The sequence below is a fragment of the Pogoniulus pusillus genome, chromosome 31, assembly GCF_015220805.1.
Source record: "Pogoniulus pusillus isolate bPogPus1 chromosome 31, bPogPus1.pri, whole genome shotgun sequence".
In the NCBI taxonomy this organism is placed as follows: domain Eukaryota; kingdom Metazoa; phylum Chordata; class Aves; order Piciformes; family Lybiidae; genus Pogoniulus; species Pogoniulus pusillus.
In genome coordinates, this window is record NC_087294.1 from 597982 (window position 1) to 622773 (window position 24792).

At 42.8% G+C, this 24792-nt stretch overlaps 1 protein-coding gene across 8 annotated transcripts in view; it reads left to right on the forward strand.

The window, feature by feature from the left end:
• The window catches only part of MTHFD1L (methylenetetrahydrofolate dehydrogenase (NADP+ dependent) 1 like), a 214957-nt gene that overhangs the window by 88133 nt on the left and 102032 nt on the right, over positions 1 to 24792 (forward strand). For all 8 annotated transcript variants that reach the window (XR_010307993.1, XM_064169397.1, XM_064169396.1 and 5 more), the window contains 4 exons: positions 19477 to 19616; positions 20788 to 20829; positions 22285 to 22385; positions 22820 to 22997. Coding sequence is in view for 7 of the 8 variants with exons in the window: in XM_064169397.1 (XP_064025467.1) it covers positions 19477 to 19616; positions 20788 to 20829; positions 22285 to 22385; positions 22820 to 22997 (461 nt within the window). In the remaining variant the exon portion in view is untranslated. The remainder of the gene's footprint in view (positions 1 to 19476; positions 19617 to 20787; positions 20830 to 22284; positions 22386 to 22819; positions 22998 to 24792) is intronic.

Consider the following 24792-nt stretch of genomic DNA (forward strand, 5'->3'; position numbering starts at 1 on the left):
TCTTCAGCAGATTGGTTTCTTTTCTAGTGTTATAAGACACCTCACACTGTGTTCTTAGCAGTAGTCTTGTTTCAAAAAAGGCAGTAAAGCTCACATCCTTTGGCTAAGCTCTTCAGCACCAGTGGTGCATGTGGTATTTTCACATGTTGAGTTCAAGGATTTCTTTTTGAATGGTTTTGTTGTTGTTGCTTGATACCACTAGAAAGAGGTTCCATGTGGTGACCCTCCAGAGAGCTTTGACTTTTAGGATTCTGTCCAGGGTCTCTTTACCTTGTGTCATTTTATCTCTGACTTCTTCACACCTTATTTTCATGATAGACAAAATGTAATGGCATTGTATTCCAATGTTTTGTCCTATGAAGCAATGTGGGGTTTTCTTGCTTTTTAAGTGTTAATGCAAGGCTAAAATTTCATTGTACATGGTGGTTGGCAACAGTATCAGCATTGGCATTACTGACTTACTCTGAAACATGTGAAGGGTCTGGGGAACAAATCTTATGAGCAGTGGCTGAAAGAACTGGGATTATTTAGTCTGGAGAAGAGGAGACTGAGGGGAGACATCATTGCTCTCTACAACTACCTGAAAGGAGATTGTAATGGGGTGGGTGTTGGTCTCTTCTCCCAGGTAACCAGTGAAAGGATGAGGTTTCACATGGGGAGGTTTAGAATGGATATGAGGATGAATTTATTTACTGATAGAGTGGTCATGCATTGGAAAGGGCTGCCTAGGGAGGTGGTGGAGTCACCAACCCTGAAGTGTTCAAAAACATATAGACTCAGCACTTCAGGACATGATTTAGTGGAAATGGTGGTGTGGTGGTTTTGAATTGATGGTTGGGTGATCGTTAACATCTTTTCTGGCCTTAATGATTCTGTGATTCTATGTTTGCTACAAACTAGGTTAGAATCATAGAATCAACCAGGTTGGAAGAGACCTCCAAGATCATCCAGTCCAACCTAGCACCCAGCCCTATCCAATCAACCAGACCATGGCACTAAGTGCCTCATCCAGGCTTTACTTGAACACCTCCAGGGACGGTGCCTCCACCACCTCCCTGGGCAGCCCATTCCAATGCCAATCACTCTCTCTGGGAAGAACTTCCTCCCAAGATCCAGCCTAGACCTGCCCTGGCACAACTTGAGACTGTGTCCCCTTGTTCTATTGCTGGTTGCCTGAGAGAAGAGGCCACCCCCCCACCTGGCTACAATGTCCCTTCAGGTAGTTGTAGACAGCAATGAGATCACCCCTGAGCCTCCTCTTCTCCAGGCTAATCACCCCCAGCTCCCTCAGCCTCTTCTCACAGGGCTGTGCTCCAGGCCCCTCACCAGCTTTGTCACCCTTCTCTGGACACCTTCCAGCACCTCAACACCTCGCTTGAATTGAGGAGCCCAGAACTGGACACAGCACTCAAGGTGTGGCCTGACCAGTGCTGAGTACAGGGGCAGAATAACCTCCCTTGTCCTACTGGCCACACTGTTCCTGATGCAGGCCAGGATGCCATTGGCTCTCTTGGCCACCTGGGCACACTGCTGGCTCATCTTCAGCTACTCCTACCAGTACCCCCAGGTCCCTTTCCTCCTGGCTGCTCTCAGCCACTCTGTCCCCAGCCTGTAGCACTGCTTGGAGTTGTTGTGGCCAAAGTGCAGAACCCTGAACTGGGCCTTATTCAGTCTCATCCCATTGGTCTCTGCCCACCCATCCAACCTGTCCAGGTCCCTCTGCAGGGCTCTCCTACCCTCCAACAGATCCACAGCTGCTCCTAGCTTGGTGTCATCTGCAAACTTACTGATGCTGGACTCAATTTCCTCATCCAGATATTGAACAGGACTGGGCCCAGCACTGAGCCTTGGGGCACACCACTGGTGACAGCTGCCAACTGGATGTGGCACCATTCACCACCACTCTCTGGGCTCTGCCATCCAGCCACTTCCTGACCCAGCACAGAGTGAATCTGTCCAAGCCATGAGCTGCCAGCTTGGCCAGGAGCTTCTTGTGGCAGACAGTGTCAATGGCTTTGCTGAAGTCCAGGTAGACTCCATTCACAGCCTGCCCCACATGCACCAGGCAGGAACCTGATCATAAAAGGAGATCAGGTTGGTGAGGCAGGACCTGTCCTTCCTAAACCCATGCTGGCTGGGCCTGATCCCTTGGCCATCCTGTAGGTGCTGTGTGATGGCACCCAAGATGACCTGTTCCATCACCTTGCCTGGCACTGAGGTCAGACTCACAGGTCTGTAGTTTTCTGGCTCCTCCTTACGACCCTTCTTGTGTATGGTATCACATTGGCAGCTTCCAGTCTCTGGGGACCTCTGCAGTGAGCCAGGACTGCTGATAAATGATGGAGAGTGGCTTCGCCAGCTCAGCTGCCAGCTCTCTCAGCACCCTAGGATGGATCCCAAATGTTCAAGATTTTGCAGTGTTTTCTCTGATCCCATTAATAGCACAGCTGTGGCAGTGGGGTGTTGGAGAGGAAGACAATACTGTGTTAGTCAGTTACTACTGTGTTATTGCTGCAAGGCTTATTTTAAAATCATGGCCTAATAGTAGAAGGCTCTGGTACCCCAAACTGTAAAAAGGTAGAGTTACCCCTAGAATATCTGTGAATTCTGGTTGTTCACTTCTTGAATGGTGATGCCATTCACATCCAAAGTGTCCTTTTTATTTCTCTCTTCAAATTTGCTGAGGTAAAAGTAAATTTATTTCACCCATTGCAGCAACAAAAAGGAAATCTTTGCTTTTAAAATCTTAGCAAATTTTTGTACAAGTAAGCTGGAAAGTCTTCAGAGACAAAATGTCATGCAAGTCATTTTCCTTCACTGACAGGAAATCAAAGTTCCTGGAAGCTGAGGTTACTTACTGCCTTGTCACAAATAATTTGGGTATAAATCATTCATCTCTTTCTTATGGACTGCTGCCACTGAAAGTCAGGTGGCAGTGATTTCAATTACTTTCTATTGCAGAAAATTAGTAAAACAGCCTTAAAATAATTTATGAATTACTATGTCAAATAAGAGTCAAAACTTCTCCTGTAACTTTGTGTGTGTATGTGTTCAGAGTTCTTTAGAAAGTTCTGAGTGTCTCCATATTTTCACTGGAGATCTCTTGAAAACTTTTCTTCTGATGCATCTCATGTTTAAGACACATTGCAAAATAAAGCTTTTCAGAAAGAGAATTGGGCAGAAAAGAGTCCTGAATGCTTTTGTGTGTTGGGAAGCATTCAAGCATTGACTTTGTTATACATCACTTGCATTTCAGAGCTGAATTAGTTTGAGAGCTCATAAATTATGCAGTTAAAACTGAAAGTTGGCATTAACTGTGACCTGTTGCATTACGTCTAACTAATGTTGCACTTGTCATTAGAAGTGGTGTTTTGATCCATAAAGAGAGGTGATAAAGAAAGGCTATTTTGGAGAATTGTCTTGTAGTGAGGTTTTACTTTCTTTCCTGTAGTGGGGAAAAAAAAACTACAGAGTTCCCTTGGCATTCCCTTACTACAAAGCATATTTGTAAATAATTTATGATGTTTATTAATCTGTTGTTGACATCCAGAATTATGAGGGCAGTTTACAAGAATACAAGAACATGGCTGTAAATCATCAGTCATTTGTATGAGTTCTCTGCTTTATCTGACAAACATATCATATGATCCCCCTTCATAGAACTGGCTGAGTTCCAGCTTCAAACTAGCTTGGATTTTTAACTCTTGCCTCTACTGCTGGATTTCCATGGCAAATCTTGAATGCATTTGCTCTTTTCCAGTGATACTGTGTTCCGGCCTAGTATTCTCTTTCTCAAGTGATAATTTTTGTACTGTCTAGCTAAAGAAGTGTGATGGTTTGGGTGTTACCTGCCCCCCCCCCAATTTGTAAAATCACGCAGGCTAGACTCAGCTGCTCTGGAAATTGAACGAAGCTTTATATTTACAGCTTAGCACGATGTACAAGCAGATATTTACAGTATATGCAGAAATATACAAGTTAAAAAGTAATAGAGAAACACCACAGCCCTACCAGAAACCTAAGTCCCCAGGAGGAGCTCTCAACCACCCTTCCACCCACTCCTCTACCTTATCCCAGCTCTTGCCTTATGTTTAAGGTAGTTTTGAGTGTCAGCCAGGGGGTTTAGGAAGCAGGTGGATTAGTCACACAGACAGGTTAGGTTAGAGAGAGAGAGGTGCAGCCAAAAGCCCAGACAGCAACTGTCTTATCTGTGTTTGTGTTCTTGTTCTTATACATCTCAGCAAGCCTATGAGTGAAGCAGACATCACCATTGTTTCCTTTTCACAGCCTGTGATCTAATTCTTCTCACCAAAACATTCCAGCTAGTGTCAGACTAGCACAACAAGCACCACTTTTCTAATCTTTTTTTAAGTAGTGCTAGTCTTGTCAGTCCTATAACACAGCCTGTCTGCTTTTCCAGGTTCTTCATCTCTTACAGTATTCACTTTCTTCAGAATAGGTGCATGCATGGGGCTCTGCATAGCTTTATCCTCAGGTCAGTCACCTTTGTTTTTCCCTCATTTTCCATGCATCATTCATTCTATGATTGACTTAATACTGATTCCCAGCCTCTTCTCTGACATTTGCAAATAGGAAGTTCTCAAATTATACATCATATTTCATCATTAGTTGCCAATGGCAGTGGCCATTTACTAATAACCTTCTGTTTCTTCAGATTGCTGCCAGACACCACAGAAGCGTTTTCCTGTGCCATTGTACTTCTGCTTCATGGTGGCATTCCTTTCAAACGTTGACATTGCCAATGAACGTCATCAGTGTTCCTCAGTCTTGCTGCTGAGGTGGTTTAGCATATAGTGGACAAGCCTCAGGCTGGCCCTCGCTCCTGTGCCACAGTTTTTCTCTTGGTTATGTGATCATGATTTTCTTCTTGCCTTGATAACTCATTTTTATTCCTGGGGGAAGGTTTCTATCTGGCTTGCCTCTGATAAAGTTTATTTTTTACTTACCTCACATCTTTTAAGTGTTGCTCTTTTCCCATACATTTGCTTGAAAACTGTTAAGCCTGCAGCTGCTCAGCTTTCTCTCTGCTCCTTGTACATTGCTTAAGTACAGGGTTTGATTCTTTCCAAGATAGAAGAAACTTATTACACTGATACAAGCTTTGTGTCGTTGGGTCTTTTCCAGGATTTCAGAATTCCTGATTCACTCTTCACTGAGAGTAATGCATTCAGCTCCTGTGTATTTGGATATTATGGGTTTTTTTATTTCTCTTTTTTGCTTTGATTCCATCTTCATTACACTATGGTCACCTCACTTCATTAGCTTCTGCTTTTTAATTTGTGTGGCTTAAAACCCTTGTGATTTGTTTTCATCTCCTTTGCAGGGTCTGGCACTCATTCTTCAGTATAACAAGTCTATCTGTCTTTTCAAGCTTGTGTAATTAATAGTTGCATATTTTCTGCTCAAGAAGAGCATCCTGCAGGGTAACATAACCATGTATTTGGCTGCCATTCCTCCTAGTGAGAAGGAGTTACCACTGTTCCCAGGTCAGATGTCTTGTAAGAGACCAGACATTTTACGTAGCAAATTCAAGGAATTTGAATTTGTGAGCGAAGTGATCTTGGTGTGAGGAAAGCAATTGAAATCCTAGGAATGACATGATGGAAAATAGGAATGGGCTAGCCTGGCTTGGCATGGTTCTCAGGTTTTTGCACTGTCAAAAGAATTACATGGTTTTCTCGCAGACTAAGAGCTCTGAAGTGACACATGTGTATTGGTTGTGTGCTGAACGAGGTGTTCACACTGCAGCTGAGCTGGCTGGGTCAGAAGCAAGCAAGCAACTGCACATGCATAGCTTGTTCCAGAAAGCCATGCTTCTCTTCATATGGGTTTTCAGAGTAGAAAAGAGACATAGTGAGATGGAGTTCAGTTTGGGATTGTGTGCCTGAGGAATTTGCCAGTGAGGAGGCAGGAAGGATGGCGTGAGCGCTCCTGCTGACTGGGTGATAACTAGAGCTGGCTGGCTCCAGAAGAGCTGGTGTCTTGAGGAGACCTGCCTCATGTACACTTTCTTGCCCAGTAAAAGATGAGACAGAACTGCTGAGTCCACCACTTGTCACCAACAGCATGTGTTTGCTAACTGCTGATCTGTCTCATGGCTGAGGCACTGTAGCGCATGTCAGCAGGCATACAGCTTGTTACCACCTCTGTCCTTGACTAACTTCATGGCCTAAAGTAATTTCAGCCTCTGTGCCTGTGTACGTAACCTCATGCTTCTTGTTCTGTTTATTCTGTTTGCAGACTTTCTTGGAGGCAAGAACTGTCTCATCACAGCAAATGGGGAGATGCCAAACACTGCAGTAATAGGAACTTTTAGATAACAGGGCTTGTGTAGAGTCATGGCAGCTTCCAGTACTTAAGTGTGTGTCAGGAATTCACTGACAAGCTGCCATGGCATTTCAATGCTCTGGACACTGACTTCTTCTGCAAGATGCTACAGCTTAACAACTCTTATGTCAATGACATGCATAAGTTAAAAGTATGGAATGGACAAGAGCTATCAGTTATTCTCAGTCTCAGAAAAATTATCCAAAAGTAAAAATAGGTGGGAAGGACCTGTCATTTGTTCAGAAAATGCAGGCACTGGCCAGTTTCTGATAAACAAAATACCATTCTACTGAATAGAGACTGATGACATTGTGACTTCCATCCTATTTGTTTTCCCTTCTATATAAGATAGCAATCTTACCCAGTTTTAGAACTCCCAAATCATAAGGAGCAAACAAACAGTTCCTTTTGGTTTTTAGTTGTCTACTGGTTGTATTGGTTGAGGAAAGAACCAGAGGTTTAAAAAATGCAAAGAGTAAGACATCATACATTCCAGGGAGTTCTCTTAATTCATCTCTTGGTGAAGGAAATAAAAGCAGACTCCCTAGGTAACAGTGTTACTTTTCCTTAGGCTTATTTGGCAGAAAATCCATCATCATCTCTCCATTTGTGAATGTTTCATATTGACTTAGACTCTTTGGCAAGGGTCAGCAGGGCAGAGTGTGCATAAAGAATTCAAATCCCATTTCAAAGGCTGAATTTTAATTTTAGTGGGTGGTTTGTTTTGTTGAATGTGAAACCTCTTTATTAGATTTGCTTGTGGGTTTACTGACCTTTTTGATACTGAAATCTAATGTTCTATTTATAGACTACTTGCATAAGAATTACTTTTGTTCAGATGCTTACATCATGCTGGAGAAACAGTTTTTTCCTTTTTATTTTCTGAGTCATTGTTTTGAATACAGCCTGGAGTGCTTTGTTTTCTGAAACCTTTTATAATTGAAATAATTTAAAATTTAAAATACTGTACCAACATGGAAGGAGCAATGTTTGTTTATATATGTATTTACTCTGCAAACTGTTGACTTAAATCTTCAGAGCTCCAGAGAAGTCAATACGAATGTGAAATATGGTAAGGAGATATAGGCACAGGTTTCCATTTTTTATTCTAGCTAATTAGAGTTGGCAGAGTTTTAATATAATCCAGTGCAAGTTTATATTTAGCAGCATTTTCAGTTTTCCACAGGTACTCTGTAAATACATGCACACTTACAGCTCAGCTCGCAGGCTTTTGGGGAAAATTAGTCCAAGGTGCATTGTCTTCTTTGGCATCTAAACTCAAGAATATTTTCTTACCCTCTCTGCCAGCCCAGGTGAAGTGATGTCATGGTGCACGTATCAAAAGTGCACATGCAGAGAGCACCTGAGAGTTTATTTCCAGGTGTTCTCTTTTGCTCAGAAATTTTCTGAAGTGTGCTACTGTAAGACAATGTGAAAGAAAAATGCTGTGATTTCTCCAGAGCTGTGCTGACTTCAGGTTGTTGGAGTTTCCAGTTTTTCAAACAACAAGCCATATTGGGAGGTCCTAAATAGTTTTAACAGGAAATAGTTCCTTCTCTTTGGAAACAGAAATTGTTTGCTTACATATCTGATCTTTTGACATGCTTGGATTACCTTGAAAGAAAAGGATGAAGAATACAAAATGTCTAGGCCTATAAATTTGTTTCTGGACACGTTAATTAGATTTCAAATGCTAGGTTATGTGTGGCCAGTATGATTTGCTAATGGGAAGAGTGTTGCTTGGGCAGATAGCCAAAGTGCCTTTGAAGATCAGATGTTGCCAATATTTGAAAGTGTTCAGAGGCTGTTCTCTGATTCTATAAAATAATACATTAACAGAAGAGATTGCTTATCCTAAATGTGTTATCCAGGTAAGTTTGCCACTCTGAACTTGCAGTTGTAATTTTGCAGTTTTATATGACTGCTGTGTAATTTGAAGGAGCAGATCAGATTCAGATGTGAGAAAAAAGAAGTGAATTACAAATATTTTTAAATTGTGAATGGGCCTTTTTATTGCTCCCTCCCTTGATTTGCTATGCTGATATCTTTATTGAAGATGACAGTCTCACTGGATCATGCGAGATCACAGGATGTTAGGGGTTGGAAGGGACCCAAGGAGATCATCGGGTCCAGCCCCCCTGCCAGAGCAGGACAATCCTATCTAACACAGATCACAGAGGAACACATCCAGATAGGCCTTGGAAGGCTCCAGAGAAGGAGACTCCACAGCCTCTCTGGGCAGCCTGTTCCAGTGCTCTGTTACCCTTGCAGTAAAGAAGTTCCCCCTTGTGTTGAGGCAGAACCTCTTTTGCTGCAACTTACACCCATTGCTCCTTGTCCTATCCCAGGCAGCAGTGAGCAGAGCCTGTCCCCCCGCTTCTGGCACCCTTCAGATACTTATAAACATTTATCAAATCCCCTCTCAGTCTTCTCTTCTCCAGACTAAGCAGCCCCAGGTCCCTCAGCCTCTCCTCATAAGCCATGCCCTCCAGTCCCCTAATCATTCTCGTAGCCCTCTGCTGGACTCTCTACAGCAGATCTCTGTCCCTCTGAAACTGGGGAGCCCCAAACTGAACACAGCATTCAAGATGAGGTCTCAGCAGGGCAGAGTAGAGGGGAAGGAGAACCTCCCTTGATCTGCTGGACACACTCCTCCTAATACAGCCCAGGACCCCATTGGCCTTCTTGGCCACAAGGGCACATTGCTGTGCCATGGGTAACTCGTTAGCCACCAGGACCCCCAGGTCCCTCTCCACAGGGCTGCTCTCCAGCAGTCACCTCCCAGCCTGTGCTGGTGCAGTTTGTTATTCCTCCTCTGTGCCCAGCTCTCAGTCTGCCCAGGTCTCTCTGAATGGCCACACAGCCTGCAGCTGCCTCAGCCAAGCCTCCCAGCTTGGTGTCAGCAGCAAACTTGCTGAGCAGACACTCTGTGTCCTCATCAATGTCATTGATGAAGATATTGAACAGGACTGGATCCAGCACTGATCCCTGGGGGACACCACTGGTCACAGCCCTCCAGCTGGACCTGGCACCATTGATCACCACCCTCTGAACTCTATCTTGCAACCAGTTCCTAACCCACCTCACTGCCTGCTCTTCCATCCCACACTTCCTCAGCTTGCTCACTAAAATGTCATGGGAGATGGTGTCAGAGGCCTTGCTAAGGTCAAGGCCGACTACATCCATAGGTCTCCCTGAATCTACCCATTCAGTTATGGCATCATAAAATGCTATCAGGTCAGTCAAGCATGACTTCCCCTTGGTAAATCCATGCTGACTACTCCTGGTAGCCTTCTTCTCTTCCAAGTGCCTTCAGATGCCCTCCAGCAGGAGCCACTCCATCATTTTTCCAGGGATGGAGGTGAGGCTGACTGGACTATAGCTCCCTGGAACCTCTTTCTTGCCCTTTTTGAAGAGTGTAGTGCCATTGGCTCTGCTCCAGCCCTCAGGCACCTCTCCTGTCTGCCACCGTTTGGCAAAGATGATGGAGAGTGGTAGAGAGATAACCTCAGCCAGTTGTCTCAGCACCCTTGGGTGCATCTCATAAGGACCCATGGACTTGTGAATGTTCAATAGGTGCCATTGATCCCTAACCCAGTCTGCACTGACCAGTGGGGAGCATTCCCTCCTCCAGGCTTCCTCTCCTTCACCCAGGGTCTGGAGTCCATAGGGGAGTTCAGCCTTTGGTGTAAGACTGAAGCAAAGAAGGCATTCAGCAACTCTGCCTTCTCTGCATCCTCAGCTCTCAGGCTGCCTCCTCGTCCAGCACTGCCCTCACACCTTCCCTGTTCATCCTTTTTCTACTGATGGATTTGAAGAAGCCTTTCTTGTTCTGTTTTACTTCCTTTGCCAGCTTCAGTTCCAAGAGGGCTTTGGCCTTCCTTGTTGCTTTCCTACAAGCCCTGACTACTTCTCTGTAGTTCTCCCAAGTGACCAATCCCTTCTTCCATGAATAGTAAGTTTCCATGAGTTTCTTTCTTCCCTGAGATTTCCTTCAGGAGCTCCTTGTTCATCCATGCAGGTCTCCTAGCATGTCTATCTGATTTTGTACTCAGGGGAACACACCTAGCTTGGGGCTCTTCAGCTTTGCTTCATGCAGCGATAAGGCACATGCTTGTAATGTATCTTCAGTTTTAGCCCCAACCGAGTAGGAATGAAGCTTCGGGGCAGAGCAGGTGCTTTACATGCATGATGCATCTGTTTGCTGCCTCCATCTGTTGCATCTCAAACAGCTCCCAAGAGGCTAAGAGCTTCATAAATCAAAAGCTGCAAGTTCAGCTTTTCCTGCAGCCAGCTAGAAGTCAGTGTACGTTTTGGAGTCTTCACTGCACGATGAGTGAGAGAGCAGAAAAACGTGGAGAAAGTCAGAGGACAACAGAGTAGCTGAGATGATGAGATGGTGGGCAAGTAGGAGGAGAAGCTGAAAGTAAAAATTAGTACTTTTTAGTCTGTAGTAAAGGAGGATCCACTGAAAATCTTCCAATGCTTCAGAAACAGTAATGGCTGCTATGCAATGGCAGTTCTGTTGCCCTGGTTACATGAACTGTGGTTAAATGGAGAATTTCACAATAGGAGTTAAGGAATTGGCTTAGACACGAGCAGTTGAAAGGATTTGGATTGTAAACTATCAGAATTATGGTTTGGCTTGGGCTTGGCTTTGGTTGTGTTCTTCATTGGGAAATCCACAAAGGAAAATCCTTCTCAGTGTGGGATTTGTTGGTGTGTGACCTTAGTACTTTTACTCTCCTCAGTCTGTAATTATTTCTGTGAGATAAATTACACATATGGTTCAACAGGCACACCTATCTTCTGCAGCAGTTTTAACCCACTGAGTCCTTTTTCTTCATCCAAAACCTACAGAGAAAACAGTAAATACACATGAATAAGTTAGACACAAGCCATCAATCATACACTCTGTCTAGAGGTTCAAATACTGGGTGTGTACAGCTTGTTTTTAAAATACCAGTGATTACAGCCAAGCTAATGCCTCCTGGCCAAAGCTATTGGAGGGCTTGCGTATCTGGAAAGCTGCTGAGATTGCCAGAATTGCTGCTTCTGCATTTCTCCATTCATGGGGCTATTTCAGAGAAGTTGTGCAGCACAGTGGGCTTTACATTTCTGTTGCTGTCACCCTCATCTGCTCTCCTGTGGCACGTGCTGCATGTTCTCACTGGCATTGTTTCCTCATCTCCTAAAATACTATTAACAGTACCTGGCACTTTCTCTTTGGAAAGTCTTTGTGCTAATGCTGTAAGTTGTGTATGTGTTACATGTGTTACACTCTTCATAGAATTCCCATGAGCACCAAGCTCTCCTTCTCTGGTCTTGTACAGTAGCTTAAAGCTCTTGTATCAGGTGTTTCACTGGGCGATTGTTTTCCTCAAGGCAAACTGCTAGTGCAGAGGAATACTCTTCTGCCTGAGGGTACAGGGCAGAAGGTGCCCCTTCCCCTGACTTTCTGAAACATGGTTCAGCAGTTTTGTCAAGAACAGTGTTGATGTCTCCTCCCTGGGCAATAACAAAGAGAAGACATTCTTTCTCCAAGCAAAGACCACATGGAATGAAACAAAACTAGAACCAGTCCTTCCTCCTAAGAGGAGAATTCATTAATACGTGCCTTGAAAATACAGCGAGTAAGTCCTGTGGCAAGCACTCTCCTGGATTTTAGGTGGGCAGAGTTGGGAATGCCTGGGTAAAGACTCTGGGGGAGTTTTAACAAGGCAGCAGTCCAAGGTGAATGCTCGCAGGCGTTATGGGCTAGGCTTATGCTGCAGTGATTGATGACTGTATCTGGCATGCCTCGGGTGACTGTGCCAAGTGACAGGAGCATTGATCATTTTGATTCAGTGGTGGCTCTTTGTTGTGTGGCACTCGGCACCGCCTCAGCTGACACCACACTCCAGCCAGCCTCGCTATGTGCTTTAGAACACGAAGGAGCATGTGGCTAGCAAAGTGATTTCCTGGCCTTGCTGCCTCTCGTAGCTGTGCCATCTGAAGGCTTTTGGGAGTGTGTGAACAGCCACAGCCTGGCTGTGCTTAAATTAGTTTTGTGTCTGAGTTGTGATAAGCTGTTAGGGTAACTTGTGCAGCTGCAAAAACTTACCTATTTGTCACACTCTAGCTGTGATGATTCATTGCCTGATTGCTTCTGCTGCTCTTCAGAAAGCGTGTAATCTTCCAGGGTGCATACTGAGGTGCTGTTCAGTCTTTCTGTCTCAATAATAAGCTTCTTTGCATCCTCTTTTTACCTTTTTTTTTTTCTAATGAAGAAGCACAATATTGTTGCTAAGGCAGGTGTTACTTCATGGCTGTTTGATGAAATAGGAAGAGAATTCTAGACTCTCTGCCTGCCTTTTTTAGTGAGTGTATTCCAGATGCTTAAGCATGATTTCTCAAAACTATTTCAAAGTCCACTTTCCATAGCTCTACTAAGCCAAAACCTGAAACCTCAGCAGAGAGCAGCTTCAAATGAACCTTTGATAGAAGAACTCTTTGATCCAGTTGGCTGAAGATCCTGCCACTGTGAAAAGTGGAAGTAAATGAAACTCTGGTAGTGAGATGTGCAGAGAAAAGCATGGTTTGGGTGTGACAGAATTTGTTATAAGCACCCAGTGCGATGCTGTGGGGACCACACATTGATACACTCTCTGCAGAAATGTAGAAGATCCATCAGTGCTGCTGAGAATTAGTTCTTTCAAAGCAAATGGTGAGGTTTAAATTTTGTGATTACCATAAGGCTAACAACTCTTTGCCAAAGGCCATGATGATCTCTTAAGTATGAGGTAATGTAATTGCCTTACTCCTGTGCCATTAATTGTGCTCCAGTTAAAAGTATGGTCATCTGTCTTATGAGCAAATGGTACTCTGCTACCTCCAAGGAAACATGCTGTGAATAGTGAAAGGATCTAGCCTAAAATTCAGTTCTTTTGTTTGAATGTTTCTAGTTAATATTGTAAGAGGAAAAGGTTAGAAGAAGGGGACAGTTGAGTGTGTTTGGTTAGTGTATTCAGGTACACATTACAATTCGTGTCAGGGGCCAACATGGCCTATGAGTTATGGGTTTTACATGAGGATAGGGCACAAGAGTTAAGTGACTGTAAAGCCCAGCAAGCTTAGCAGAAGGATTCAGAGAAGCATGTAGCCCATGAAGCCACATCCAGCTCACTGTTTTTATTACAATTAATAGTTTGTGGTTTGCAAGACATCTTCAGGTTTTTAATATCTAGTAATAAATTTAAATAATGAGCTTATTGCTAGTGAGCTGAGAGATCTCAGATTTTGCATGTGAAATAGTATGCTTTGACCAGGTGGCTAGGACTAAATCAACAACTTGCCACTGTGGAAATGCTTTCTTCCTCTGCTTTGGCTTCTCTGCCTTTGATGCTTGTTTGAACATGTTCAGACCCTTGTCCAGTCTCACTTCATCTGATTCAAATCTAACCCAGTGGGGTTAAAAAAAACAACACCAAAACATATTTTTGTTGTTGTTGTTCTGTGTGTATCTGTTTTCTGGTTCGCAAATCCCAATAGTTTAGCTTCTGATTAGATGAGTGCCAAAACCTGCTGGAAGTCTGGGAAGAAGAGAGGAAAGGAGAAAGGTGGAAGACTTAAGAGGAAACAGAAACTGCCTTTTCAACAAGGCAGGATGCTTATTTGATTCAGCCACAATGTGAATTTGTGCCCTAAATAGGTGCTTTGTAGGCAGAAATCACTATAGTTACACTTCTGTGTATTTTCAAGAGGAGGAGTCAGGCGGAGCTGTGAAAAGAGCAAGCTTTCTGTCACACAGTGCTGCTTCTGTCAGCTCCTGCAGGTTTCAGTTTGATTCCCTCTCAGGAATTTCAAATCCAGCATGTGCAGCATACATATATAAGCAGTCTTGTAAAACTCTCAGAGAGGAATTTTACCCTTAATTGTGAGAGAACTGAGATTTGAGAGCTATCTTCAGCTGTCTGGATTTTAGTTTAAAAAGTCTAATTTCTGCTGGGTTTGTGTCTGGGAGTAATCTGTGTGAATCACTGTGCCTATTCATTTGTTTCATATATGGAATGCTCTTGGAAAGTTAACAGCAATTGGCATCTAAAGTGTCAACACTAAGAGGTTATGCTATAAACTTTAGCTTCTCATTTAAAACTGCTCTGCATTTCAACAGTAAAGTTCATCTCTGATGCAAAAAGAAATGTTTCTGAGAAAACAGTTGAAGCAGCTTGTTATGGGGCTCCCTGTGCCAACCCTTGCTGCCAGGAGGCAGTGACAGTCAGCTGAGGCCCAAGACTTCTGGCCACTGAAGGCAATTCCTTGAACAAAGGCAGTGTTAATTGAACTGCTTCCATCATGGCATATGACGGCAGGGTCCTTGAATACAAATCTTTGCTTTCAGCTGACATATTTTGGTTGTGTGAAGTTGAAAATTTTCAGGAGATGTTTTTTCCTCCAAAGAAATTTATATTGTGTCTCTGGGCATGCTCTTGCAAGTAGCTGCTGCATGTCTGTCTGGAGACTTCCACAAAGAGTCTCAAATGAATAGTAGTCTACTGTGGAATCTAACTTCATGTGGTCTGTTTTCTGAGAATAAAATTTATTTTGGTCTGGACTTCCTGCAGAAGAAAACTCCTTAAGAGCTCTTTAAAGTGTGAATGTTTTGGTTTAAGAAGCCAGGACCATCATAGCCACTGGTTCAGTCAAAACCAGCAGATTGGTGGTCAGCTATCAGAACCTCCAGTGCTGGTACCTCTGCAGAGCACATATTGCCCCAGCATCTTTCTGTAGCAAAAGGTGAAAACTGCCTTTTACTTCCAATACGTTTATGTTCTGCTGAAATGAGTAGCAAATATTTCTCCTATTACTCTTTCTCCTGCACCTCTCAGCAACAACATAAATCAGCCATAATAATGAAGGTTTACATCAGATAGATTGCCCGAGTCAGAATGGACAATCATCTGGTTTATCCATCCCTAGCAATCCTAACAAAACTGCCATACCCTGTTGGAGAAATCACTGATCATTCCAGTTTATCTTGGCAGTTGTGCACCTTGATATTTTTCACTTAAGTGAGGACATATCAGTACTTTACAGCTAGCATGCCTCCAGCTTTGGGTTCACAATTCATGTGCTTCTGTGACTTTGAACTCTTCTTTTCCTGAGTTTGCCAGCAGACAGCTGCACCAGGACAGATATGTTTTCATGTGGGGAGTAAATGGCAGCTTGCAGCTCAGAGTTTCCATTTCCTTTACATTTTTCAGGCATCCAGGCTCACAATTCCATGTGCTAAAGCCTCATGTGCACCTGACCTGGTCCTGTTGAAGTACAAATGCTTTATTTTGACATTGATTTGTTGACAGAAAGGGCTGACTAGGGAGAAGCTACGTTCACTAGAAATATCCCTCAGTTCATATGAAGTTCAATTATGGATGAAACGTATAAACATCCTTGGGGTTTTTGCTGGTTTTTTTTGTTTTTGTCTAAACATCACTTTCTGCAAGTCTTTTAAGCAGTATATAGGTGTGAGGCTAATGCAGAACCACTTTTTTGATGCCATAGCACCACAGATGTATTTTTAGATAGAGAATTTTGTTTTGTTAAGCATGACAATAAAATCTGATTATCTGCTTAAAGCATGATGCTGCCTCTTTAAGCTATGGTCGTGTGTAGTCCCAGATGTGCTTGGCAAGGCACATGAAAAGGTGATGGTACTTATACCATAGAAAGTAACAAAGCCATCAGAGTGATCTGTTCATTTACTTGAACCTTGAAGGGGACTTGGATGCTGCAGTGGAGTATCAATTGCTCTGATGTTACACCTCCCAGCAGACTTCTCATCACTAGTGCCTAATTCCATGTTGAAGACCTTTTCTTCTCCTTCCGTACCTAATTTAGATATCTGGGGTTCTTTCTCTGAATAAAAGCAACAGTAGGTGCCTCATCCCTGGAAGTATTCAAGACCGGGTTAGGTGTTTGAACAACCTGATCTATTGGAAGATGTTCCTTTGAGTGGCAGGCGCATTGGAGCTAGATGATCTTTAAGGCCCCTTCCAACCCAAATCATTCTGCAGTTCTATGATTTTGGTAGCTGAATTGAGTGAAGTAGGTGTTATGTAAATGACAAATTATTTTAACAACATTTTGATGCTGTTATAAAATTGAAGCATGAAATGAAACAACAGATTATTTATAGAATTAGGGTTTGTGTAGGTTGCCATGGGGTTGTGTCCTCGGGCTGGGAGTGCAGATGTTTTCTGTGAGCTCATTGAAGGCAGAGCATTTACCTCTTTCATTAGGATTGCTGTGTTTGTGGCCATGAAATCAAAGAAGTTAACATGATGCTGCAACCTACTTGCAGGGTAGCAGCCAAAGCAGCAGAGATTCATGAGGCTGGGAAATGCCTGTTTGTTGGGGAATAGGCTGAAGAAGTTTTCAGGGAGGGGAGCTGAAACTGAGTAAAAGCTCTGCATAGGCAGGTAGTAGTGGTTGCATCATATGCTTCCCTTCTGCTGTGTTACAGTAGACCACATCTGCTGGTAGGTGTTTGTTCCCAGAAGTCTTTGTCAGTTTACCTATAATCTGTAATTGCCTTCTAATTGTTGACCATTTGTGTATGATGTTACTCTGAATTTCTGTTGTTTCATTTAAAGTGATTAGCTGTTTTATCTCTATGTCTAAATGCAGGCTAGCCTGAAACTTCCCATTCATAGTCTGTATTTGTTTTTCATTGATGCTTTCATTTGAAAGCAGGAAACAATCTGAAAGTAATTGTATTAAGTGGTTCAGCACAATTATTTTAAAATATAATAGCTTGGCATATTACTTCATCTTCTTACTATTCCTTGGAGGAAACAGAATGAGCTTACAACTTTCATCCAGGCAGCTTTTCTACTACATCCTGTTTCCTTCCGCATGCTGGAGAAAACACTGGCGCTCCTCTCCTTTTCCTCTGCTTCAGATTAAGATATCCCATTCTCTGTGTTGTAGCACTCAGTGTAGTGAGCAGCATATTCTGTTAGCTTTTCAGGTGTTGATAACAGGATTTGGATTAGGGCAAATGTGCGTTTTGCTCTCAGTGTCCAAGGAAGGAGTTACAAAGAATAGAGGACTGTGTACAGCTACCCAGATGAGTGCCACCAGCACAGCTTTGCTGAGCGTTTGCCCTGGCTGCTCAGACTGTCTGAAGGGTGGCTAGCACCTCCCCAAGTACATGAAGCTAGCCGAAGCACTGTGCCTGTGGTTGCTGTGCTTACTGGAAGGATGACATTTCTGCTTTTCTCTCACTGAAAGGTAGACCTTTCTGTAAGGAAAACTGACCCATGGAAAGGCTTGGCACAGAAAGGATTAACTCCCTGGAAACTTTGCTTGGAAACTTTAGGAGACTGCTATGTATATTCGCTGGCAGTCTCTGTGAGAGATGAATTGTTTTCTCACCCTCTCAAATAGTTGGTAGTTTATCTGTTGTTTATATTAAAGATTGATCATAGTTGTGTATTCCTGACTCAGGGATCCCATTAATCACACTCTGCCACCGTGTCAGAGACTGGAGAAGAAGAATGGGGTTTCTGGAAAGCAGCTCTAATTTTTGTGACTTTTCCTGACATTAGCTTTGTTCCTGTGAATTATTGTGTTTGTGTAAAGCTTCCCCAAAAGCTCTCTGTGTTAGTGTGTCTGTTTTGCTCCAGGCTACTCAGGAAAAGTGTAATATACTTACTACAGTGATTTTGGAGAATGTTAATTGTGACACTTGCAATGTTACTATTTCTAGAGGTCTCTACTCTCCCTCGTATGCCCACATCTATGTTTGCTGGTTGTTGCTTCCTACCCCTGTCCCCCAGCAGCCATTTCCTTCCCCTTAGCAGAGTCACAAAGAGAATTGTTTCAGCCTGTGCTGAACAAAGAAGAGGTGGAAAAGGAGCAGTGGGATGAGGACAAGGGGTCAAAGGCTGGGACTTCCTAGAGCACATCAGCTGTCAGCAGAGAGATACTTTCTCCCACAGCAGCAGAACATATCTGTACCTCCTCCTCCTCCTTCACTGCTGAAAGTTTCCAGCTCCAAAATACTCAATCTCTGTGGTACCCACCTAAGCATAAGTGTCAGAACTGTTGGCAAGTGGGAGAGAAAGAAAAGGGATATACTAGGTTTTGCACAGTGATTTGGGTTAGGAGGCATGTTGCCAGCCCTGTTGGGAGTTGCGTCCAGATGCCTCAGGAGCAAGCTTCTTTCCCACCCTGACTTGTCTGGCTGAAAGTCCTTTCACATCCTCCAGGGGTACACGCTGAACCAAATTCTTCAGTCCAGTGGGAAATAGCTGCATGAGCAAACTTGCAGCCAACATGGATTTGGCTGTGAATTTTTTAGTTGCTGGGTGCTTGCATTAGTCTAATGTATTTGGATCTCAAAAGATGCAAATGAAATAATTGATGTTTGACAGATTAGAGCAAGTCAGCTCTGAAGAGACTGATATCACTTAGTACAGATTATCTTCTCTTTTATTTGTAGCTGCACTAAAAATACTTTGCCAGGATCCTAATTCTGCACAGATATTTCTCCTGAGTCATGTTACATTCATGCCTTACTTCTTTGATGTGAAATCCCCTTATAGAATTCACTGTTTTAGAGTATCTTCAAAACTAAAACATGACTGTAACTGCTGTTTTGTGTTTATTATTAAACATCCTCTCCACAAAAGCAAGAGATTGCCAGAGCTCTGTGAACCTAAGTCCAGTAGTTGTGATGAAAGCACATCTTATCTTTAGTGAAATCAAGTAAGGAGTAACAGTGTAGAGAAGTGTTATATGTGAAAGAATTTGCAAACGTTTAAAATAAATACAGTTGCACAGAAACATCTATCTTAGAGACTTAGGTGTTTTACAGAGACTGTGATTGATTCAAGCTAATTTGTATTTCTTATTTTTTCCCCTGATGTGACTACTTCTGATACTGTATTGTACATATCGAGAATAAAAATATATTCCTGAGCTGGGAATAGATTTTAATCAGTCTCAGTAATGCAAACAGACCTCTGTTTGAAAACTGGATATTGGTGTATATTTAAGTGCACTATGTGCTAAAGTAGAAATATTCCCCTGTGTGAAAAAGCATGTTTTATGTGGTTTGGTTTGGTTTTTTTTAATGTTTAACAGTAACTGAAGCTGGCTTTGGTGCTGACATTGGGATGGAGAAATTCTTCAACATCAAATGCAGAGCCTCTGGCTTAGTTCCCAGTGTGGTTGTACTTGTTGCTACAGTGAGGGCTTTGAAGATGCATGGAGGTGGGCCAAATGTAAGTTTTTGCACCTTTCTTGGAAAATAAAATCATTGATAATAATTGAAATAAGTAAAATATCTTGGATCAGAAATACTGGGGGTAATCTTTGGGGCTGTGTTTAGAAATCCTTCCTGAGTTATCTCATTATATAGATGTTATTTCCAAAGATAATGTGGAATTGGAAAGGCACAAGTGAAAGGAAAGGGATGAAACAGCTCTGAAGAAGTACTAAATCTTGCAAAGCTTGTTTGCATGAGAAAAAAAACACTGTGATGTGTATATGAATTCTTTTCCCTGCCTTCTGAAATAGGCTTTTTAAGTGCTCTGGAGTAGTCACAGGCTGGAAAAGGTGGCAGCTGAGGACCACCAAAAAGAGTTCAGGTTGCAGTATGCGAGTGGAGAACACTGTTAGTGAAGGTTTTGAGATTTCTTTCACCTCGATGATGAGAACACTTTCTGTTCTTTTTTAATCTGCTTGGGTCAATTTCCTCAAGGATGCTGGGCAACTGATAAAATTTTGCAAGTGTTCTCCTGGTATACCAAAAGTCACCATTGTAGCAGTTTGTGCTGCTTAAGCTACAAAGACACTGGTGCAGATTACAAACTGCAGACGTACACCTCATTCGCTCAATCAGATTGGATTCTTCTAACCAAGCAGAGGGACACCTAACTCCTAGAAACACTTTCATCAGAGTGATGCTGGCAGGAAAACAATCTCCTGGGGTGAAAATACTGGATCTGTGTTTGCAGCCACAGAAGTTTGGAATGCATGTGTGTGAGCTGTTGTTTTTCCATCTTTCAGATTCCCATAACTATATAACTTGCTATCATGTTAGTCCACTTCTAATCCATGGAGACTTAATATAGTACTCTGATGATGCTCTTTAAGTGTTTGCCTTTATGCTTGTATGTTGTTAGGCATGTAAAATGGGATTCAATTAAATCCTCATTAATAGACGTGTTACAACTAATTGCTGAGTTACCACTTGTGTCTTGCTAGCCAAATATAATAGGAAGTGTTGCAAGTCTCCATGTACTGGTGTAACATGGAATAAAACAGAAGCTGCAGTCAAGCTGTAATGCTGTGCAACTTCATATGTGCTGTCTGGCAGTATAGAAAACAAGCAAAAATGCACCTCTCACCATTCAGGATTATGGTCAGTGATGACTTTGGATATTATTTCAGGTAACTGCCGGTGTCCCCTTGAAGAAAGAATACACAGAAGAGGTAAGAGAAGCTACTATGAAATTTTAGACCTTTTTGTTGTAAGAGATAAAGTGGTATACAGAGAATCAGAACTTCTTATTCCTCTGGATGGATAATGTGCAGCCTCAGGTGCGACAACTGCACACTCTAATGCTGGCATTCAGTGAACACCTTTAACAGCCATTGCCAACGAGTAAAGCTATTTCATCTTCCCCCAGCCACTGAGTGTTACACCTCTTGTGTGTGCTTTCTGTGTGGCTGCACAGTAGGTTGTACTGAGGAACTCAGCTGAAAAGTAACTTTTTTTTTAGTAGGTCTTCCAGAACCACTAAGTTTTTAGACTGATCAGGTCTTCATTCCAGTCCATCATACAGGCATTTGCAGAAGCAAAAGAGCAGAGTGGTGCAAGAGTCAAAGACACTGCCTGAAATCAGTGATAGCTTAAATTATTAAACAACAGATTTCATCTGTTTGTGCTCTCTGTCTGGTGTTTGTTGTCACTCTTCAAACAGGAGCAAATTCTACAAGTTTGTTTTCTTTGTCTTTTCACTGAAGACAAATGCTGTTCTTTTGCTGTTACTAGGCTAAGGATGTATGAGTTGTTTCAACTAAGGCCTACAATGGGTGATGTAAAAAGATAGACATCCAGTAATGGGCTATTACCTAGGTTATATATTCCTACATAGATTATGCATCCTAACACATCTGTATGTCAAACCCCACACCTCTCCTATAGTTTGCAAACGAGGCTGGCAGCCTTTTCACAGTCTCAGCAGGCAGCCAGTCACCAACTGTGCTGTCTTCTTGTGTCCCAGGAGAGAGCAATGCATTCATGTACAAATCTGGACACTGCTTACTTACTGAAATACTCCAGTTACTTATTAACTGAAATAGATAAGTGCAAAATATATTTCTTTGGAAGCATTTTATTTGTCTACAGCTGTCATGTAATCATAGAATGGTTTGGGCTGCAAGGGACCTCCAAAGGTCGTCTAGTTCAACCTTCCCTGCAGTCAGCAGTGACATCCTTGACTAGATCATGTTGCCTAGAGCCCTGTTAAGCCTGACCATGAAAATCTCCAGGGAAGGGGCCCCAGCCACCTCTCTGGGCAACCTGTTCCAGTGTTCCACCACACTCTTAGTAAAGAACTTGTTCCTAACATCCAATCTAAATCTGCTCTTCTCTAGTTTGAAGCCATTGCCCCTTGTCCTGTCACCACAGACTTTTGTAAACAGTCTCTCTCCATCCTTCTTGTAGGCCCCTTTCAGGTACTGGAAGGCTGCTATTAGGTCTCTCCGAAGCCTTCTCTTCTCCAAGCTGAATAACCCCAGCTTCCTCAGCCTGTCATCATAGCAGAGGTGTTCCAACCCCCTGACCAGCATTGTGTATGCTGAGTTTAAGTAATGGAAAGTTCTTTAGCTAGAGAAGACTCAATGTATCTTACCATTTCCCTTCATTTGTATTTAATTACACAGAACCTCCAGCTGGTAGCAGATGGCTGCTGTAATCTACAGAAACAAATTCAAATTACTCAGCTCTTCGGAGTTCCTGTTGTGGTTGCTCTAAACATCTTCAAGTAAGCCCATTGTTTCCTTGCTCTTGGGAGCAAATCTGCTGGTCAAATTTCACACTTTTCCTCTTGCATGTTTGGGGTTTTCTGGTTAATCAGGTTTGGCATGAAGAAAAGAAGCTGTTAAAGGGTTTTTTTCCATCATGAATATAAAGATCTTTAAGGTGTTATGTTGTTCTCAAGGTTTTAAAACTACTATAAGATTATACACTGTCGTGGAACTCCTAAGCTTCCATGTTCATTAGCTATAACAATTAGAAAAGGTGTTCTTGGAGTGTATAAATACATATACATAATGCATTTATCTGTACTGTATGGCACAATTTCTGTAGAGACTTACTTTATAACTGCTGATGGTTTAGTAAGGCTAAGTATGTACTGTTATAAAAGAGGATTAATTAAACAAAATAATGAGACAGAATTGTTTGTTTGTTTGGCAGAACTGACTCTCCTGCTGAGATTGATCTGGTATGCAAGATTGCAAAGCAGTCTGGAGCATTTGATGCTGTACCTTGCGATCACTGGTCAGCTGGTGGTAGCGGAGCGGTAAAATTAGCTCAAGCTGTTGAAAAGGCAGCCAGTCAGGAAAACAGTTTCAAATATCTCTACAGCTTGGAGGTAAGATTTACATTTTAATTTTTTTTATGAACGTGTGCTGCATCAGTGCTAGATTTAACCAAGAATATTGCAACAGAACTACCTAACATACCCAGAAGTGGCTTAAAAAGTCACAAAAGCTGAAAGGAACAATCAGTCCATGGCACGATTCGTCAGAGGAGGAGGATACATGCTAGTAATGCTTGTTACTTAGTGCATTGGGTGATGTTCCTGGTTCTGTCTTGTTTAATGTAAATGTCTTTGTTTGTAACAACTCACAGATTACTGTTGGAGAGTTCCTCAAAGGTCTCCGTCATATTTGTCCTAACAGTCAGCTAAAATGAAACATAGTTACTGTCCCACAGTCGAGCTGTGCCTCCCTGAAGCATCACTCTGCACGAGAAGAATGTTGGAGGCAGCATGTGCATGCTCGTGTCTGTCAAGCCAGAGCTGAACGCAGAGAGAATGCTGCCTCTGCCAGCACTCACATCTCATAGCCGTAAGACTGACATGAGCAGCATAGCTGTGTCAGTACTTTTCTCCTGCTGGCTGGGGTTGGAGTGCAATGCAGGACACATGGTATAGCCAGTCAGTGCCACTGCTGCCTTCTCAGTCTCTTCAGAAGCACCTCTGAGTGCTTGTTCCCTGCCCAGTAACTTGTAGCAGGGTCCACAAGCCCTGGAAGTTTTGTGGCTCACTCCAGCTGCTGACACTCAGACTTCTCCTCCTGCTCTCTAGTATTCATATGTACTGATCTGACGTAAGAGAGCACACCTGTAAAAAAGGCAGTCAGAAATCAGATTAATGAGAACAGAGGGTGGACGTGTGGTCCTCCAGCACAGAGAAGCCACTCAGACTAGCTACTGCCAGACACCTTTATACTCAACTGGCCCCATCTTTCTCTTTTCCCTTTTTTTCCCTGCAACAGTTCCTCTCCAATCCACTTTGATTATTCCCTTACCCCATCTTTGGTCCTTCCACTAAATATTCCCTCACAATCTTTGCAAGTTCCCACAACCCCCTTAAGAAATCCCACCCTAACTTTTATACAGTTCTAAAATGCTCTTCTTCCTACACCCAGTAGCAAGTCCTGTGCAGCCACCCCCTTTCATTTGCAGTTTTCTGATGAAAATTTCCTCATTGACCCACCTCAGTGCATTTCACACCAAGGATAAGGGTCTTATCCTTCCCTTTGGATGGTTTTAGGAAATTGACAATTCAGTGTCCTCTAATTTTCTCTAATTAGGTTCCTCAATCTGTCATTCATTATTTCTCTGATGCTTGCTTGCGTTTTCTGTTTAATTTGCTTAGCCATTACCCAGCTAACCTAATAAAGGATAATGTGGTCCAAGTTTCAATCCTGTGTCTGCCAGAGCTGGTGACTCTTTTTCTGCGTTTTGGAGATGTTGTTGTTGCAGTTGTCTGCAAAGTAATATTGCAGTGTCTTGAGCCATTCTGAAGAGTAACTTGCAAGGAAGGGATGATCTGGCACATAAAAGCACTTTGCTAGTGTACTGCCACACAAACAGAACATTTGGCAGGGACATACTTCTGAGAAGTTTGTACAAATGATTTCTCAGGACCTTTCTGACTATCCAAATGCAGGTAGGTTAAAGTTTGGGCAGCAAAGTAGACTTCTCTGGCACCAAAGAAAGGCTCGTGAAATTTCACACCCTGTGTCCCAGCAGGCAGTGCTGCTTAGATTTCCCTAGAAAATGCTCCAATGCTATTTTTAACAGCAGCTCCTCAGCCACTCTTTTAAATGGCTGAAAGCTACTGCTTTGAGTCTTCTTTTTCAGAAAAGAGGTTCAGCTGA